The sequence below is a fragment of the Prionailurus viverrinus genome, chromosome E1 (assembly GCF_022837055.1).
Source record: "Prionailurus viverrinus isolate Anna chromosome E1, UM_Priviv_1.0, whole genome shotgun sequence".
Taxonomy (NCBI): Eukaryota; Metazoa; Chordata; class Mammalia; order Carnivora; family Felidae; genus Prionailurus; species Prionailurus viverrinus.
The window spans coordinates 10262607-10281335 of NC_062574.1; the positions used below are offsets into that span (position 1 = coordinate 10262607).

Consider the following 18729-nt stretch of genomic DNA (forward strand, 5'->3'; position numbering starts at 1 on the left):
AAGTTCAATTGTCAATAAGTAAACTGGAAAGAGCATTTGACAAAACCCTACACCCTTTTGGGCAAACCAGGAATAGAGAACTTTCCTCCACTTGGACGTTTGTCCAAACCCATAGAATGTACGGCGCCAAGAGTGACCCCTAATGTAAAGTACGGGCTTTGAGTAATAACGACGTGTCGATGTAGGCTTATCAGTTGTAACAAATAGCCTTCTCTGGTGTGGGTGTGGACAGTTGGAGAGGATGTGCATGTGTAGGAACAGGGCATATGTGGAAAATCTCTGCTCAGTTTCTTAAACCGAAACATAGTTGACATACCACATTGTGTAAATTTAAGGGGCACAGCATATCGATGTGACACATTTATATTGCCGCATGACGGCCATTGTAGTTAGTTAACACGTCTGTTGTCTCAGAGGTGGTGGGAGCAACTTTCGGCTCAGTTTGGCTGCCATGATGTTGTTCTTTTGTTAAAAACCTTACAAAAGGGGCGCCTGGGTGGCGCAGTCGGTTAAGCGTCCAACTTCAGCCAGGTCACGATCTTGCAGTCCGTGAGTTCGAGCCCCACGTCAGGCTCTCGGCTGATGGCTCGGAGCCTGGAGCCTGTTTCCGATTCTGCGTCTCCCTCTCTCTCTGCCCCTCCCCCGTTCATGCTCTGTCTCTCTCTGTCCCAAAAATAAATAAACGTTGGAAAAAAAAATTAAAAAAACAAAAAACAAAAAAAAAAAACTTACAAAGGCTTCTCATCTGACCCCAGGGGGTTGGGGGGGAGAAGCCTAAGTCCTTTTTCTTTTTTAAATGTTTATTTATTTATTTTGGAGATAGCAAGCGGGGGAGGGGCAGAGAGAGGATCCCAAGCAGGCTCCATGCTGTCAGCGCTGAGCCCGACTTCGGGCTCGAACTCATGAACCGTGAGATCATGACCTGAGCTGAAATCAAGAGTCTGACGCTTAACCAACGGAGTCACCCAGGGGCCCTCAAAGTCTTTATAATGACCAATGAGACCCTATGGCCTGTTTTCTCTGTGGCGTTATCTCTAATCATCCTCCCCCTGGGTCACTAGCTCCAGCCACTCTGGGCTACATGCACTCTCCTGCCTCAGGCTTCTGCACTTGTGATTCCTTCCACTTGAAATGCTCTCCCTCTAAATATCTGCATGGATCACAGCCTCCCTCCCTCCTTCTCTTCAGGTCATTGCTCAGATGTCACCTTCTCAGTGGAGCCATTCCTGGCCATCTTTTTAAAAATTATATCCTGGGACGCCTGGGTGGCTCAGTCACTTAAGCATCTGACACTTGATCTCAGCCTAGGTCTTGATTTCAGCGTCGTGAGTTCAAGTCCCACGTTGGTCGTGAAGCCTACTTATAAATAAATAAATAAATAAATAAATAAAGTACCCCTCTGTCCATATTTCCTATCTCCTTTCTTAGATTTTGTTTTCTCCTTAGTACCTATCACTAGCTAACATCTTATTTTATTTATCCTATTTATGGTTTGTTTCCCCCACCACAGAATAAGCTTAGACACCTTGTCAGTTTTGTTCACTCATAACTACTTGTTGAATGCGTGCGTCCGGGAACTGTCCAGCGGGCTGCAATGCTTGGATCACAAGATCACGACATGCCTCACCACCGCAAGGCCACGTGGGAAGTCAGAGTTTCAGGAGTACTGAGTACGCTGGAATCAGAGCCAAGGTCATCTGCTGATACGGGCGCGTCAGAGACACTCCCTCACGTCAAGACAACTAAAGCCTCAACCAGTATTCCCTCTCCTTTCATCCCCTCCTTGACTCCATCTTTTCATTCTTCCAAGGTTCCTAGCCCCTTTCTGATTGGCACAGGCTTTCTTCAGATATGCTCAACTTGAAGGTCTTGGGAGTCGTATTTTTTCTCTAAGACATCTCACATAGACTCAGCTGTGAGCCATCCCGCTGGTTTTGAACTTTGACTCTCAGAGCCAACCCTGTATCCATGTAGCCATCCTACAAAATGTCAATTATTCAAGCCTCCATCATGGTCGTCCCAGGTGGGGCAACACAGCGGATGGAAGCAGAAGGGATGACGGGGACAGCACAAAACAGAGGTGCCTCCTTTAATAAGCACAAGTTGTTAACATTCCATTTTTAGGCCTTAGGAAAAGATAAATTTCAAGAAACAATTTTTACTGTTTATTTATTTTTGAGAAAGGAAGAGAGACAGAGCATGAGCAGGGGAGGGGCAGAGAGAGAGGGAGACACAGAATCCGAAGCAGGCTCCAGGCTCCGAGCTGTCAGCACAGAGCCCGACGCGGGGCTCGAACTCATGAACCTTGAGATCATGGCCTGAGCCGGAGCCGGACACTCAACCGACTGAGCCACCCAGGCACCCCAATAATTTCAATATTCTTAAATAAGTAGCAGATGTCTTTTAAGATTAACTATGTTGTTCATGGCTCTGGATCCTTTTTCAATCTTTGTAATAATCTCAGAGATTTAAAAAGCACATTTGACATATTTATTATCAAGTATATAGAAAATTATTGGTACGTCTTATTTCATCAGTTGGCATAATTTTAGGACTTTTTGTTCATCCTCAATCCATGAAGCCAAAGCATCATTTGAACAAGTTTCAGAATTTAAAAAGTGAAAAGAATTAGGAACACTTGGGTGGCTCAGTCAGTGTCTGACTTCGGCTCAGGTCATGATCTTGCGGTCCATGGGTTCGAGCCCTGTGTCGGGCTCTGTGCTGACATCTCGGAGCCTGAAGCTTGCTTTGGATTCTGGGTCTCCCTCTCTCTCTGCCCCTCTCCCACTCATGCTCTGTCTCTCTTTCTCTCTCTCTCAAAAATAAATAAACATTTAAAATTTTTTTTAAATAAATAAATAAATATTTAAAAGTTTACTGTAATTTTCACTTGTGTCATTAAATAATTTCCTTATTACATAATTAAACAACCGAAATTTTCCCTTGGAATTGATACCTTTTTAAAATTTCTAATAGCATACTATATCTCTTTTTCTTTCATAGATTCCCTTCCTTAGGTTTGTATGTTTAATCATTTTTATCATGTGCCTAATTAATCCAGCAGTTCTCAAACTGTGTAGTTTCAAGACCCAACATATTTACTGGATTAAAAATTAAAACTAAGGGACACCTGGCTGGCTCATTCAGTGGAGTGAGCGACTCTCGATCTCGGGGTTGTGAGTTCAAGCCCCATGCTGGGTGCAGAGATAACTTAAACATAAAATCTTTTTTTAAAAACAATAAAATTAAAACTAAGAAACAAAATAGATTTATTCTTAATTTATTTAAAGACAATAATGAGCCCATTATAAGTGAACATAAAAAACATATTGTTATGAAAAATAACTGTTTTCTGAAACAAATTTAGTAAGAAAAGGGACGTTTGTGCCTTTAGTGCCAATATTAATACAACATAAAAGGCAACTCATATTTTCATGTTTTTAAGAAAATACAGGGGCACCTGGGTGGCGCAGTCGGTTAAGCGTCCGACTTCAGCCAGGTCACGATCTCGCGGTCCGTGAGTTCGAGCCCCGCGTCAGGCTCTGGGCTGATGGCTCGGAGCCTGGAGCCTGTTTCCGATTCTGTGTCTCCCTCTCTCTCTGCCCCTCCCCCATTCATTCTCTGTCTCTCTCTGTCCCAAAAATAAATAAACTTTGAAAAAAAAATTAAAAAAAAAAAAAGAAAATACATGCCCGGTCGGATCTCACAGAACCCCTGAAAGTGTCAGAAATATTCAGGAGTCCACACTTTGAGGACCATTGAATTGATCTATCAGCTTGTAAGATACAAGCTCTATCAGTCTATCTTGTAAAGTACTGAGTGTTCTATTGTAATAGATAACAGATAATATGTAATTTCGCTTATTAAACCCAAACACATGGGGCGCCTGGGTGGCGCAGTCGGTTAAGCGTCCGACTTCAGCCAGGTCACGATCTCGCGGTCCGGGAGTTCGAGCCCCGTGTCGGGCTCTGGGCTGATGGCTCAGAGCCTGGAGCCTGTTTCTGATTCTGTGTCTCCCTCTCTCTCTGCCCCTCCCCCGTTCATGCTCTGTCTCTCTCTGTCCCAAAAATAAATAAACGTTGAGAAAAAAAAAAAAATTTAAACCCAAACACATAAACTTTCCCACGTATTTATTATTTATTTAGCCACTCTCACTCTACAATTTTTATCAAACTCTGTAGAGCAGGATCAATAGCATTTACTGTATTTTATTTTATTTTGAAGACTTTTTTAAATGTTTATTTATTTCAGAGAGAGTTTGGGGGAGGGGCAGAGACGGGTGGGTACAGAGGATCTGAAGCAGTTTCTGTGCTGACAGCAGAGAGCCAGATGCGGGGTTCAAACTCACAAAGTGTGAGATCATGACCTGAGCCGAAGTTGGACACCTATCCGACTGAGGCACCCAGGCACCCGTATCTTATTTTTTAAGCCATCTCTGCACCCAACGTGGAGCTTGAACTCACAACCCCAAGATCAAGAGTCGCAGGCTCCACTGACTGAGCCAGCCAGGCGCCCTGACTGATAGAATTTCTTAATTCCTTTGTCATTCTAGGATAATAACAGGCTGGCTAAGAAGATCCAAGTCCTCACCCGGCTGTCATTATTTCCCTCCCTGCTCTCAGATACTTTGTTTCATTCTCTCTGCTGTTTATTTGACACAGGCTAGTAAATACAACATTTATCAAGGGAAGATTTAAAGTGAGTTACTTGGTTTGCAACTTTCTTGCATCACCCAGAGATCACTGAATACAGTGACTAAGCATCCAATGAAAACATCTGAAGGTTTTCTAAAACTCTGAAATGCTAGATTTTCTCCCTCTAGCATGGCACTGGGACCGGGGACACAAAACCCAATCAAGTTTTCATATGCATATTTCTCATTGAAACCATTTTTCTGGAGCACTGACCATCAAATTAAAGATATGATTTTAAGATGCTATTCCTGGGGGCGCCTGGGTCGCTCAGTCAGTTAAGCGCCCGACTCTTGATTTCGGCTCGGGTCATGATCTCATGGCTTATGGGCTCACGCCCAGCATCAGGCTCCATTCTGATGGTGCAGAGCCTGCTTGGGATTCTGTCTGACTCTCTCTCTCTCTCTCTGCCCCTTCCCACCTGCTCTCTCTCGCTCTCTCAAAATAAATAAATAAACATTAAACAAGTTTTGTTTTTTTTTTTTTAAGATGCTACTCCTGTTAGTGCTCCATCATCCCTAAGAACCGTTAAACAATCTTCCGAGTCTTCAATTTTGCACTGTGAGTACACTATTAAAATACCCGTATGTGGGGTCCGCAGCCGGATGACGGCAGGCCTGGGGGGAAATGCGCAATGCGCACGCGTGCTGGGGTCCCCGGCCTGGCAGATGGCAGTGGAGGATGACTTCAGGGAAGGTAGAGCCAGGAGAAAGCCAAGCGGCTTCGGGGGACACTGGAGCAGTCCTTCAGAAGTGCACACCTCCGCGGATAAAGGGCTCCCTGTCTGGACCTTTACCCACGAAGCGGATGGGGCCCAGGAGTTGGATGAGGAGGAAGGCTTCCTTGGGCAGCTGGCGACCAAGGGGTTTGATGTGTTCAGGAGGATGGGAGTCTGGTCCAGGTGAGCTGCAGACATGTTCCATCACCTCCAGAGCGCAGATGGGGCTGCTCTGAGAGGAGCGGCCTCCCACATCACCCAGAGAAAGTGCAGGACCAGAGCCACCGCACTTAGGGCAGCCAGAGAGCGGGATGAGCTCGAGGTCGAAGCAGACGGCGTGGAGGGGACCGAGGTCACAGCTGGGAATGGTGCAGCCGGGACACATGGGGTCGGCCCCCCAGCCTGCACCCTCTGGTCCAGACTCCCAGACCATTAGGGTAGACGATCTGGTGCAGGATGGTTGGCCCATTGCTGGGAGAAGGAAATGAGTGGGGCTGGAAATGGTTTGTGCCTTTGTTTGCTAGTTGTTTTGAGACTTGTTTGTCTCATTCCTTCCCTCTCCCCCATTCCCCTGTCCAGCTCCCACCAGAGGAGGAAGAGCTTTAGGATGCTTGGTCTTGGGGTGACGGGAACTGGCTCACCACACCCCCTCGGGCCTTCATTTACTATCTGAGTGATGAGGCCAGTTTCCCCACACCGCGCCTCTTGGGTAAGAGGAAGGACGAGTGGGTGTGGGTATGGCTGGAGTAGCTGCACGCTGGTTGCCGGCGGGCAGGTGGGTTTGTGAAGAAGGAACAGCCAGGGAACCAACACTCAGCCTTAGAGAGTTGACACTCCTGCTGAGTCAGGAACGTGAGGTGACCCTGCAAAGGGAAGCGAGATGGCTTGGAGATGTGAACGAAAGTAGCTGTAGCATCTTCCTCTTCTCCCCGCCCCCCGGCCCCACCTGAATAGCTCTGGACCCCAGCCCAGAATTTGGAACCTCTTGGAACACTCCTTCCTGCCCCTCAGCCTCCAGCCCTGGAATTTCTCAGGAAGTCTAACCCCTTTGCTAGGTGCTAAGCTTGGGTTCTGCCTCCTCCAACCTCCTTCCAAACTCTTTATCCCGCCCAAGTCCAGGGATGAGTACATCAGTATGTAATACCTTACTGTTCCACCTGTGGCTTGATCTTGGAATCAGCCTTCTGGGAGCTGAGCTTCAGAGCTCAGCCAGGGTGTAGTTTCTGGGCCCACCCTAGCAGCCTGGTACTTTTTTTTTTTTTTAAGTTTATTTAATTGTTTTAGTAATCTCTGCTCGAACTCACGACCCCGAGATCAAGAGTCACATCCTCTTCTGACTGAGCCAGCCAGGCGCCCCGCAGCCTGGTACTTCTGGACAAATAAACAGATGGACGAATGGAGCACAGCAGCACTCTGAAAGTTTCCAAAATAAACTCTTTCTCTTAATAAAAAAAAAAAAAAAAAAGCCAAGGCAAAACAAACATACTTCTTTGGGAAACAATAGACACGTCATTGACACTGATAGAAATTTTACAGCCTGACACAGAAATTTTCCAAAACACTGTTGTCGACTTGGAGATGTGCCGTCCAGACCTCTGCGGGAGGAAGGATGTGCTGTTTAGTTGGGGAACTACGGTCTGCCTCCAGCTCTCTGCTCCTTCAGGGTCTCAGCCTGACAGCAGCCTAGATCACCTGAGCTCACAGCTCCCGGGGCAGCCCCATCAGGTGACGGGCGAGCTGGGGCATTTTGGCTCAATGCAGGTCTAGTGTGACGTTTTGTTCCAGAGCTTTCTGCTGGGGTGGCCCTGCCTGCATCCCAGTTCCCTCTTCGCCAGTGTTGTTTCCAGCCCCTCCCACCACCTGTGTTAATTTCTAATAATCATCTTGCACCCCAACTCAGCACCTATTTCTGGAGAACCCACCTGGCACACTGTTTTCTCAGGTCAGTAGGTACGTGGTTCATAAGAGGGAGCAAAGATCTAGATCACAATGATACGTTTCTGTTCTTTTTTGAAGTTCTAGTAAATGCTTCATGGCTGAAGATGTTGCATTCTGTTTTAGACCTCACAGAAAATGCTGTGTAAGTGTTTGATTAAAATTCTTTTGAAATTAAACATTTTTCATTTTCTTTATCATCACATCACTAACGTATTTCTTTTAGGAGTTTTACTATTTCAGTTGCTTTATTTGGAAAACTGACTCATGATGTTCCTTGTATTTTATCTCAGTGACATTTGCAAATATTCTTTATTTTGCCCGTTGGCATTAACAGGATATCATGGCCATTCCTATGAAATATGTGGTTAGCTGTTTTAACTTTCAATGATTCAAATTGTGAGGACTGTCTGGGTATAACAGTTATGGCAACAGCAAAAATAAGCTACTTGATATCTTGGTTGAAATAATGAAACTGTTTTTCATTCTATCTGTCTGTCTATCTATCTATCATCTATCTATTTTTGAGAGAGAGAGAGCATGCAAGCACATGCAAGCAGGGGAGGGCAGAAGGAGAGAGAGAGAGAGAGAGAGGGAGAGAATCCAAAGCAGGCTCCACACTCAGCCTGGAGCTGGACGCAGGGCTCGATCCCACAACCCTGGGATCATGACCTGAGCCAAAATCAAGAGTTGGATGCTGAACCGAATGAGTCACCTAGGCACCCCTGTTCTTTGTTTTAGAAAGGCAAATTTTATGGGGTACCTGGGTGGCTCCGTCAATTAAGCATCCGACTTCGGCTCAGGTCATGATCTCTCGGTTTGTGAGTTCCAGCCCTGCATCGGGCTCTGTGCTGACAGCTCAGAGCCTGGAGCCTGCTTCTGATTCTGTGTTCCTCTCTCACTCTGCCCCCCCCCCCCCACTCATTCTCTGTCTCTCTCTCTCTGTCTCTCTCTCTCTGTCATGAATAAATAAACATTAAAAAAATTTTTTTAAGAGAAATGCAAATTTTATACTGATTCTTGCACGACATGAAAAGATGCTCCTTGATGTTGTGATATTATCAGAATATCATAAAATTCCTAGGCTGAAGTCTGTTTTTGGTATAATTTCAGAAGATTTGTGTTTATTATTTAGAAGAATTGTGGTTATGCTATTTCTAAAAGCTTTAAGAAATATATCCAAATCTTGCCGTCTCTTCATTTTATGGGATTATTTCCATAATTTATTATAAATTCATGCATATGTAGATATCAAAGCTCTGCACATGAACTATACACAAGAATTTCAAAGCAGCAGCAGCAGCAAAGTAGAAACAATAGAACCAATGGGGCACCTGGGTGGCTCACGTTGAGTGTGGGACTCTTGATTTCAGCTCAGGTCATGACCTTGCAGTTCGAGAGATGGAGCCCTGGGTCAAGCATCATGGAGCCTCCTGAGGATTCTCTCTCCCTCTCTCTCTGCCCCTCCCCCACTCATGCTCTCTCTCAAAATAAACAAACATTAAAAATTTTTTTTCAGCTCCTAAGATACATATTCCCGAAGAGCTATTTTTTTTTTTAACTTTATTTAGTTTGAGAGAGACAGAGAGCACGGGTGGGGAAGGGGCAGACAGAGAGAGAGAGAGAGAGAGAGAGAATGAGCAGGGGAGGGGCAGAAAGAGAGCGAGAATCCCAAGCAGGCTCCACGCAGCCAGTGCACAGAGCCCGACAGGGGGCTGGAACCCATGAAACAGATCATGACCTGAGTCAGACGCCCAACCGACTGAGCCACCCAGGCGCCTCTCTATGAAATGTTCAAGCTTACTGTTTATCAAATGGTCTCGTATGGCATTTCCTTGAGGAAAAGTGGACAAATCAGTTCCTGACACTTGACCTTCAATAATCAGGAGGAAAAGAGAACTCCCTTAAAGCCATTCAAAGGTAAGCCTGAGGTCAAACCGGCAGGATACAGTGGTGGCTGGGGAGCAGGGCTTCTCATTACAGCCCTTGAAACTGTGTTCAATACTGAGTCTACGTGCATAAACATTTCTCCGGGAAGAGGGTCCCGAGCCGTCATCAGCTTCTCACAGAAGTCAAGGGACCCCAAAAGGTGCAGAACCCCTGCCTGACATCATCTCTTCAGGGACCCTGAGGAGTAAAGGCAGAAGGGTTGGGGGAGACCTGCAGCTTGGCGGTACGACCTCCTCGGGTTTTAGAGGGGGCGGGGAAGGCCGAGCTCTAGGAGACGCTCCTTTGCCCCGACCGGTTCCCTGGGGTCTACACTGCACCAGGGACGCCCCGTCCCTCCTGCAGTCAGAGTTCAAGACCCGCTTCCCCGACGCCCGCCTCCCAGCGGGCTCCAGCCTGGGGCGTGGCAGGCTGGAATCTGCTCCCAGGCCCAGCGCGAAGGCTGCAAAGGCTGCGGCGGGTAACTAGCTGCGGTCCCAGCGGCTCGCACCCCTCCTCTCCCGCCCGGGCGGGCGACTGGGGACGCGCCCCCGCGGCGGCGCCACTCCCCCGGGCGCGCGCGCACTCATTTTCCTGGCGGAGGGAGCGGGCTTCGGCGGGCGCTGCGTCCTACAAGACGTGCTGACGTCGCGGAGGGCCGGCAGTCGGCTCGGGAGCGGCCGGCGCGCGCGCGTGTGCGTTAGGCGCCGCGGCGAGGCAGGGAGGCGCGCGGGGACGGTGGTTGTGCCGGTCCTAGGGCGGCGGCTGCCACCGCAGCAGCCCCCCGAGCGGAGGGGGCCGACGCGGCCGGACGAGCTGGGGATGGGGAGGACCGGGTCCCGCACCTCTCCCGGGCGCGTGCGCGGCTCCGGGGGCGCACAGTGACGGCTGCGGCGCCGCTGGCCCGGCAAGCGCCGAGGCCGCTTCGCCAAGGGAACCTTCGGCCGGCGGCGGGCCGGGCCATGAGGAGCGGCCGGGGCCGGGCCAGGCCTCGCTGACCCCGGCCCCGCGCGGAGGCCTCCACCCCGTTTCCGCTCCGGCCTCTCGGCATGAGCGTCCGCCCGGGCCGGGGGCCGCGGCTGCCCCGGTCCGGCGGCCCGCGGGCGCGCTCAGGGCCGGCGGGCCCGCGGTGCTGATCCCGGCCCGCCGCGCTGCGCTGCCCGCCCGCCCGCCCGCTGTATGCCCCCGGGGGCGCGGCCATGGAGGTAGTGGGCGACTTCGAGTACAGCAAGAGGGACCTCGTGGGACACGGGGCCTTCGCGGTGGTCTTCCGGGGGCGGCACCGCCAGGTGAGCCCCGTCCGCCGGGGCGAGGCCGGGGTGTGTGGGCCGCGGCACCTCTGCCTGGCTGCGGCCAGGCAGGGTGGTGGTCCCGAAACTTGGCGACGCCGCGGGCGCGGCCCCCCCACCCCCACCCCCCGGTTTGGCTCGTCGCCCCGAGGCCTGCCATTGTGCGCGCTGTCAGTGTCGCTGGGTTTGTTTTGGTCGGGCGGGGATTGTTTTGAGGCCGAAGCCGCTAGGCAGCGCTCCACCTACCGACGGGCCGCTCGGCCTCTGATTTCCCCTGCTTGCAGAGAGCCTGGTAACCAGAATGCTCTTAGGGGCTCACCGCCGGGGCCCGGCGGGACACACGCCTTTCCACCTGAACGTGACCCGAATCTGAGTCCTAAAGGAGTGCTCGGTCCCCTCCCCAGCGCGGGGCTCGGGCGTGGAAGCGCGCACCTTAGGTTTTTCCGCGCCCTGGGCTGCCAAGGCTTGTCGCCTTTGAGGTCGATAATTGCAGACCCAGCGGAAAACGGGCTTGTTTCCCGTTAGCTCGAGACTTTCTCAAACTCGGGGGTATCGCATTTCCCAGCATTGGTTCGTCTACACCCCGTTCGAGCCCCGTACCACCTTCCCTTCTTGGGGTTAGATGGGCGGCTGGAAAAGATGGGCGGACGCTTCTTGTTTCAATCCAAGTAAACATGAAAGCAGGTTCCAAAAAAAAAACAAAAAAAAAATTTTTTTTTTTTAAAGCTTTTGCTGTTTCGTAAATAGGGTCACACGAGGTTTTAGAATCTAAAGAATTTGGAAGAGCACCTAGAGAGTGGAAATCATCAAAGGGGCTTGGTAGTTCTGACTGTTGGCAAGAGGCATGTTTAAGTGGGCTGATTTTGTTACTTATCAGATAGAGTAATAAAAACTGCGTTCCTTTCTTAAGAGAAAAAGCTTAAAACTCAAAAAATAATTTAAGCAGGAGGCTTAATCCTGCCAAGCTATCAAATGCCACCTTCCAGTTTATTATCCGCATTTCTCCATAACTTTAAAGTGGTTGTAAACTGTGTTCTTTGTTTCACTTGTGGTCCTCCTATTATTTTTAGTGGCTGTCTTATAAGGTACTAGTTTGTAATTTATGAAATCATTTTCCTGTTGCTGGAGGTTCAGGGTCCTTTCCATTTACCCTTTCCATTGTCTGTATGTGAGTGGGCTAAAAACATCTTTGTGCTTATAGATTTACTTCTGTGAAATAATTTCCAGGAGTAACACTATTTTTCCTTTTCAGAAAACTGACTGGGAGGTGGCTATTAAAAGTATTAATAAAAAGAACTTGTCAAAATCACAAATCCTGCTTGGGAAGGAAATTAAAATCTTGAAGGTATGCTTCTTTATGTGATATTTGATAGTAAGTTAAAACCTATTTTAAATTAATGCGTGATGACTTCCTTTGTCATTTTGGTGGTTGGAGCCAAATTTGAGAATTTTCACCTGTTGCTGTCATTTTTTGAAACGTTTGAGTACTTGGAAACTGTTTTTAAGAATAGATGTTTGTGTTCTTGGCCAGTGCTTAGAAGGGGTTCTGGGAAGGCTGATTTTAGCTTCTCCTAATTTCTTTTCCTTAGTTACTGTGTTACTACTGTTTGAGAAGAGGCAGGCCCTTCTTATCCATCATTTAGCTCTTCTGTTGATCCCTTTCGTGTTACATTTAAGTATTTAGGGGAGAAGGGGACTGGGGACAGTTGGAATCTTTTTTCCTTGTAAATTGAAAAGAATTACCTACCTTGCAAGTGGCCTTTTTAGATCACTCACAAGCAGTGTTATCGCAATGAGATGCTTTGAGGAAAAAAATGGTCTCCTCGTCAAATGAGTGTGGAAAATCCTGTCCACTACATACTTCTTGGAGAGTCACTCACAAAGCACTTTGCTCAGTAAAGAAAGTCTGAAAAATTACTCAATGAAGAAACTAGTTTAGATGTATGTAACTCAGTGTCCCCCAAGCTGATAAGAACCTAGACCCCTCACCTAACACTAGCTTTCATCAAAACTACTACCCTCTTAGCTCTTTGAGCTAAGAATTATGCTTCGTTTTCTTTCAGACAAATTATCTGCTCTTTAAAAGCATTTTGGAACTTATGCCTTTAGTGCTGTTAGAGTTGTATACTGAATTTAAAAGACTCCCAGAAAGTCTGCGGTCATTCTACCTGTGGTATTTATTTTGTAGACAAGAGTCTAACTCCCTGTGTTAAGAGTCTAACAAATGATCGTGGTGAAGAAACATTTAGGGCCCAAGTAAAGTTTGATCAGGCACATTTCGTCTTATTTTTTCGTAAATTGAATTGTTCTAATCCAGTCATCAGAAGTGTAGTATATAGAAATTGTATGTATGTATGTGTATGTGTGTGTATACTTAATATCTATTTGCATATTGAAATGTGTTAGGACGAATATTTTAAATTCTCAATTTCCTTAACAGGAACTTCAGCACGAAAATATTGTAGCCCTCTATGATGTTCAGGTACCTTATTATTATTATTTTAAAATTTGCATGTCAATAAAGAACTTTTCTGTTTCATACAAATGTAAATGAATCATAATAGAAATAGAAAACTGCCTTATTCTTGTTAGCAAGGTATATAGTTTGAGTTATATGTTTGTTAATAAATTGTTTAAAGTAGCAGAGAGCGATAGGTTAAAATGATGTGCTGCATGAGTGTGGTTGTACTATGGGAGTAGTGTTTTAGGTCAGGTAGAGGAATATTGATACCAGATCTGGCATTTCTGTGATAAATGTAGAAAGGACTGTTGTGGGTTCTTAAAAAATTAGAGCTTTTTTCTTATTGCAAAAGCAACATTTGCTAATTGTAGAGGTATTAGAAAGTAAATAAAAGCAAGGAAACTGCATACTCCTCACCCTGATGTATCTGATCATCACAGTAGAGTTACACTTTATTTGGAGGTGGGAAGGCTGGGTTCTCAAGTTATCATCTAAGGCGACATTTCTATACAGGCAAAATTACCCTTGGAAATCCTTTTGAAAAGCCCCAAGTTGGAGAAAATTACTATTTTGGGGGGGGGGGGGGGGTGGGGCACCAGGGTAAGCAGTTGGCTTTTATGTTTAGGGGCATATTGGGTTTTAAATACTAAAACCACTCTTCTCTAGCATGGCTTGTGTGACAGCCCCAAGGATTTGAGATCTACCGAGGGGGCAGGGAGGGCAGCCAGCCGACTCAGCTTCCCCCTGGATTCTCACTTCAAAGCAGACTAGGGTGCATGATTTACGTTATTTCCTTCTTTTGTTTTTCTTAGTCTGGACAGTTGAATTCCAGTAAAGTAGCTGGACATGTTATGTGATTCTGCTGTATGTGTTTCTAGCTAAAATTTTTTCTGTATACACTCGCATTACTCAAATTCATTAGTTTTATAAGGTTTTGAGTGGCTGCTATGCACCAGGCATCATTCTAAGTGTAGGAACAAAGCAGTGAGTAAAACAAAGTCCTTGCTTTCAGTGTGCTTAATTTTAGTGGGGTGGAGCGAAATGGACCGTTCTTCAATGTACTTCTTTTTTTGTGTATAGTCATTTTTCACGCAGCCATGAAATACTACAGAGTATTTAAACCCATGTTACAAGATGTGTCATTTTTTTCCCGTTACAGGAAAGTGCTATGGGGATAATAGTGAAGTTCTGGACATATCTTAGATTATTTATGTTCAGTTTCTAGAATTGGAATTACCAGGGTAATTTTAAAGTTCTTGGTGTTAGAGTGTGATTACTCTCCAAAAAAATTGCAATTTAAATTTCACATACAGACTGTTGTGAGTGACTGTGGGGTGTATTTTATTACCTGTTGAAATAGGTGTAACTCATTCCTTCAGCCGAGATAGAGCAGCATAGAAAGGAGAAAAAACTTGAGTCAAAACTCAACTTCTCTCACAATCCCTAGTTGAAATGTCGATTCTCCTCGGAGCTGTTTGTGCAGCCTGTCTTGGTCTTTGGAGACAGAGGGCACCAAGTGGTGCAAGTCAGTGCCCGGTACAAAAAATGTTAAATAATATTAACTCTTAATATCCCATTTTTTGAGAAGCACAGAAGACCCTGTCAATTGCAGAGTAGAATTTCTTTTCAGAAGAGAGAGTGTACTTAAACTTCATTCCATTAGAAAAATATGTTTAAGTACTAGCTTTGGTTGTAGAATGAGATACTTAAGGGGAACATGTACTCAAAAACCTGAATTACCAAACAATCAGGAATATGAAGGTGACTGCATTAAAAATGTTTGTATTTTATCCACTGTATGTTACTGGAAATACATAAAGTTAAGACCTCTCAGTCAAGTAAATATGTTCTTGAGCATTTGGCCAATGAGTGAACAGAGTCTTGATCTACTATTTTAGGTTTGCCCCCTTATAAATTTAGTTGTTTACTGTATGTTTAAAGAGACAGTAGAACAGTAATTTTACCAACTTGAACATTATTTTTCCCGGCCATCAGTTTTGGAGATGTAAAACTTATGGATACACTTGTATAAACTGAGAACTTTGACATTGTTTCTAACAAATCTGGTTTCAGTTTAGATGACATTTAAAAAGCAACATACTTTCCCATTATGAAATTAATATATCCCCCTAGTTAAAATAATCATTATGAACATGAGTAAATTCTAAAAGAAATGGCAATTCTCAGAGACACCACTGTTACCTTTCTTGTAGAGTTTTCAGAATTCATTTATGCCTCTTTAACCATTTATAATTAGATTTTTAACCTTTTAATTGTGAGAGATTTACTAATAGAAGAGTATTTGTACATGAATGCAGCTTGTTTTATTGGACTTAATGTATTTTGGATACAGTTTCATGTCACTACAGTATTATAGGGCTAAATGATAATTTACTTAAAACCCAGTTGTGGCCATTTGGGTTGTTTGGTATTTTTTCCTGTTAGAAACAGTGTTGGAGAGAAAGTTGTGTACATATCTTTGCTCGTTTGTATGAGTGTTCTTGTAGAATAAATCCCTTGTCATGGAATTGTTTGGCCAAAGATATTACTGCATTGCCTTCCAAAAGGTTATACCAATGGCCTGTTTTTTTCCTTTTTTGACAATCTCATGGGAAGACAGTAGCTTAAGTTTTAATTTTTATTTCTTAAATCATTAGTGCATTGACCATCTTTTTTTTTTCTTTAAAATTTTTTTTAATGTTTATTTATTTTTGAGAGAGAGATGGAGCATGAGCGGGGGAGGGGCAGAGAGTGAGGGAGACCCAGAATCCGAAACAGGCTCCAGGCCCTGAGCTGTCAGCACAGAGCCCTATGCCAGGGTTGACCTCATGAACCGTGAGATCATGACCTGAGCCGAAGTCGGACGCTTCACTGACTGAGCCACCCAGGCGCCCCAGTGCATTGACCATCTTAATGTTTTATTTGCCTTTTTATATTTCTTCTGTGGCTTTCCTGTTGCTGTTCTGTGATGCTTCTGTTGTGTTCATCTTTCTTACTGATTTCTTTGCAATTGGTATTTCTTGAGTCAGGTAATGAGGTATGCGGGAGTTAGTGGTGAACAAAACAGCAATGGCCCTCGTCCTTGTAGAGCTCACAGTATAGTGGGGAAGAGGACGTGAAGCTAATAGCCACTTACTCTAAGCGTGCCCAGTGCAGTGAGACAGAACTGTTGAAGACCTTTGAGAGGACACCACATGGGGGCTACCCACTTTACGGGCTGGAGAAGACTTGGTGAAGAGATGATGTTTAAGCTGACTTGACAGAAGAGTGGGAGCCAGCCAGGCTGGGGCAGATGGGAGAAGAGCAGGGAAGTGTCCCAAGCAGATGAAGCCTTCTGTGGAGAGCAGGCAGGAGGGTGAGAGCTTGAGGAGCCAGGGGAAGGCTGGGCGAGGGGAGTGCGGGAGTGAGGGGAGGGTGGCGGCAGGTGATGCTGGCGAGGTTGGCAGGGGCCACCTTTCTTCTGAGGGCAACGCAGGGCCATTGAAGAGTTTTAAGAGCAGGAGAGTGATATGTCTGTTTTTCAGAAGATACAGATCTTTGAACCTTCTGGGCAAGAGGTAAGTATTGTCAGTTAGGAGTACTTTACCTGTATGATGGTCAATTGCCTGGATAAAGATCCACCACTAGGTAATTTTTAGCGTAGTGGGAAAAGAGGATTCATTTAATAAATGGTGCTGGCAAAACCGAGTATCTGAGAAAGAGTAAAGTTGGATCCCTGTTCTCATCATGTTCTGTAACAATTTCCAAATGAATGAAAGGCTTAAATATATAAAATACCCAATAAGGACCTTAGCATAATACATAGATGACTGTATATAACCCAAGAGTTAGAAAGATTTTTTAAATCAAGATAAGAAACTCTGAAGCTGTAGAAATAGGGATATAGGGGCGCCTGGGTGGCTCAGTCGGTTCAACCTCTGACCTGGTTTCGGCTCAGGTCATGACCTCAACGGTTTTGGGCGTTTGAGTCACACTCCGCTTCTGTGCTGGCAGCACGGAGCCTGCTTGGGATTCTCTCTCCCTCTGTCTCTGTTCCTCCCCTGCTCACACCGTCACCGTCTCTCTTTCTCTCTCTCTCTCTCTCTCTCTCTCTCTCTCTCTCTCTCAGTAAATAAATAAATAAATAATAAATAAATAAACAGGGAAGTAGGCACATAAAATCTTTAAAAACTTCTTTTTATGGCCAATAATACCATGAACAAATCGATAGCCATAAAAAGGAACAAACTTGGTACATGCCACAGCGTATGATATATTAAACATGCTTGTGGGGTGTCCCGATTGGGTGGGGGCCGGTGGTGCAGGCGGTGAAAGAATTCACCCAAGGCAGAACTAAGGAGATAGAAGTTTATCGAATACAGCGCAAGGGAGCAGTGGGCAGGACAGCGAAGGAGAGATGCTGTCTCTCGCGTCTTCGAGGATGCGGTGGTGGGGGGCTGTAGTTAGTTATAGTGAGGGCGTACGGGGACAGAGGAAGTTTTCCCTTTTTTGGTAACCGTGCCCAGTCGTGAGTAGCTCATTGGCCACTTAGGGCCTGTGGCCATTTTGAGGTGGGTCGCTTGATGAGCCTGTTTGCGTTCAGCTCGGTGGTCACTGTGGTCACTGCCTTGCTCAAGTTTCCATTGCTCAAGCTTGTTGCCCAAAAGTGGCCTCTACCATGTTGAGAAAAAGAAGCCAGCCACACAAAGCTACTGTTTGATTCTGTTTTGTGAGTTCCAAGAGGAGACTAGGGTGGTAGAAATCGGGGATAATACAGCAGAGGGTGCCTCTGGGGAGGTGGGGGTTGACCGCAAGGAGGATGAAGGAACTTTCTGGGGCGACGGAAATGATCCGTAGCTCGGCTGGAAGTGTAGTTACGTGAATGTATCCATTTGTCACGGCACATTGAACTGCACACTGAAATCTCTGTGTATTAATGTGTGTACATTAGACCATAACATAATTCAAGAAAAGGCAATTGACAGATACCAGTTGGAGAAAGTATTTACAACACAACAGATAATAGGCTAATATCTGAAACATATAAATCCTCTCACAAACTGGTAAGGAAAAGATAACCCAAAGAGACAGTAAGCAAAGGATATAAACTGTTGGTTCTCATAAGAGAAATAAAAATGGCTAATGTATGAAATGATATTCACGGACAAGCAGTCAGGGAAACGTAAATTAAAGTAACAGTGAGGTGCCACTTCTCACTCACCCCTTTGGCAAAATTAAAAAGTGCATTAATTCTTCCTGGTGGAATTGGGGAGGAGGTGTGAAATATGCTCATAGATCACTGGTAGAAACGTGAATCGTAAGAACATTTTTGGCATGCTATCTGACAATATTTTGTCACCCTGTAAGGATATTCTCGACGTTGCAATCAGAATAATCTTGGTGATGTAAGTCAGGGCTTGTTAGTCCTCTGCTCAGACTGGGATTCTGCAGCGGCTCCCTATTTTTATCAGAGTGGAAGCCGAAGTCCTTATTTGCACAGCATAACCGCGTTCTCTCTCACCCCGTCTGTCTTGTGCTTCTCTGTGTTTGCTGCTGCTTCTGACGGCTCCTGTTGTAGTCCATTCTCGGGGCCCTTGCCCCCTTTTTCCTTCTCCCCAGGACCTTTCTTCCCAGATACACTGTATGTGCAGATATTTCTACATGTCTGTAGTATATATAGGTATATTCCCAACCTTCTTTAGGTCTTTACCCAAACTCTATGTTTTCAAA

At 45.8% G+C, this 18729-nt stretch overlaps 1 protein-coding gene and 1 pseudogene across 3 annotated transcripts in view; both read left to right on the forward strand.

The window, feature by feature from the left end:
• The first annotated feature begins 5605 nt into the window (after window positions 1–5605).
• Window positions 5606–5897, forward strand: LOC125151388 (pre-rRNA-processing protein TSR2 homolog; annotated as a pseudogene).
• Window positions 5898–10370: 4473 nt separating this feature from the next.
• The window catches only part of ULK2 (unc-51 like autophagy activating kinase 2), an 84781-nt gene continuing 76422 nt past the window's right edge, over window positions 10371–18729 (forward strand). The window contains exons 1-3 of one of the 3 annotated variants that reach the window (XM_047831990.1): window positions 10371–10559; window positions 11812–11904; window positions 13000–13041. In XM_047831990.1, the coding sequence (XP_047687946.1) occupies window positions 10470–10559; window positions 11812–11904; window positions 13000–13041 (225 nt within the window). In that variant the 5' untranslated portion in view covers window positions 10371–10469. The remainder of the gene's footprint in view (window positions 10560–11811; window positions 11905–12999; window positions 13042–18729) is intronic. The other 2 variants (XM_047831991.1, XM_047831989.1) reach the window with 2 other exon arrangements.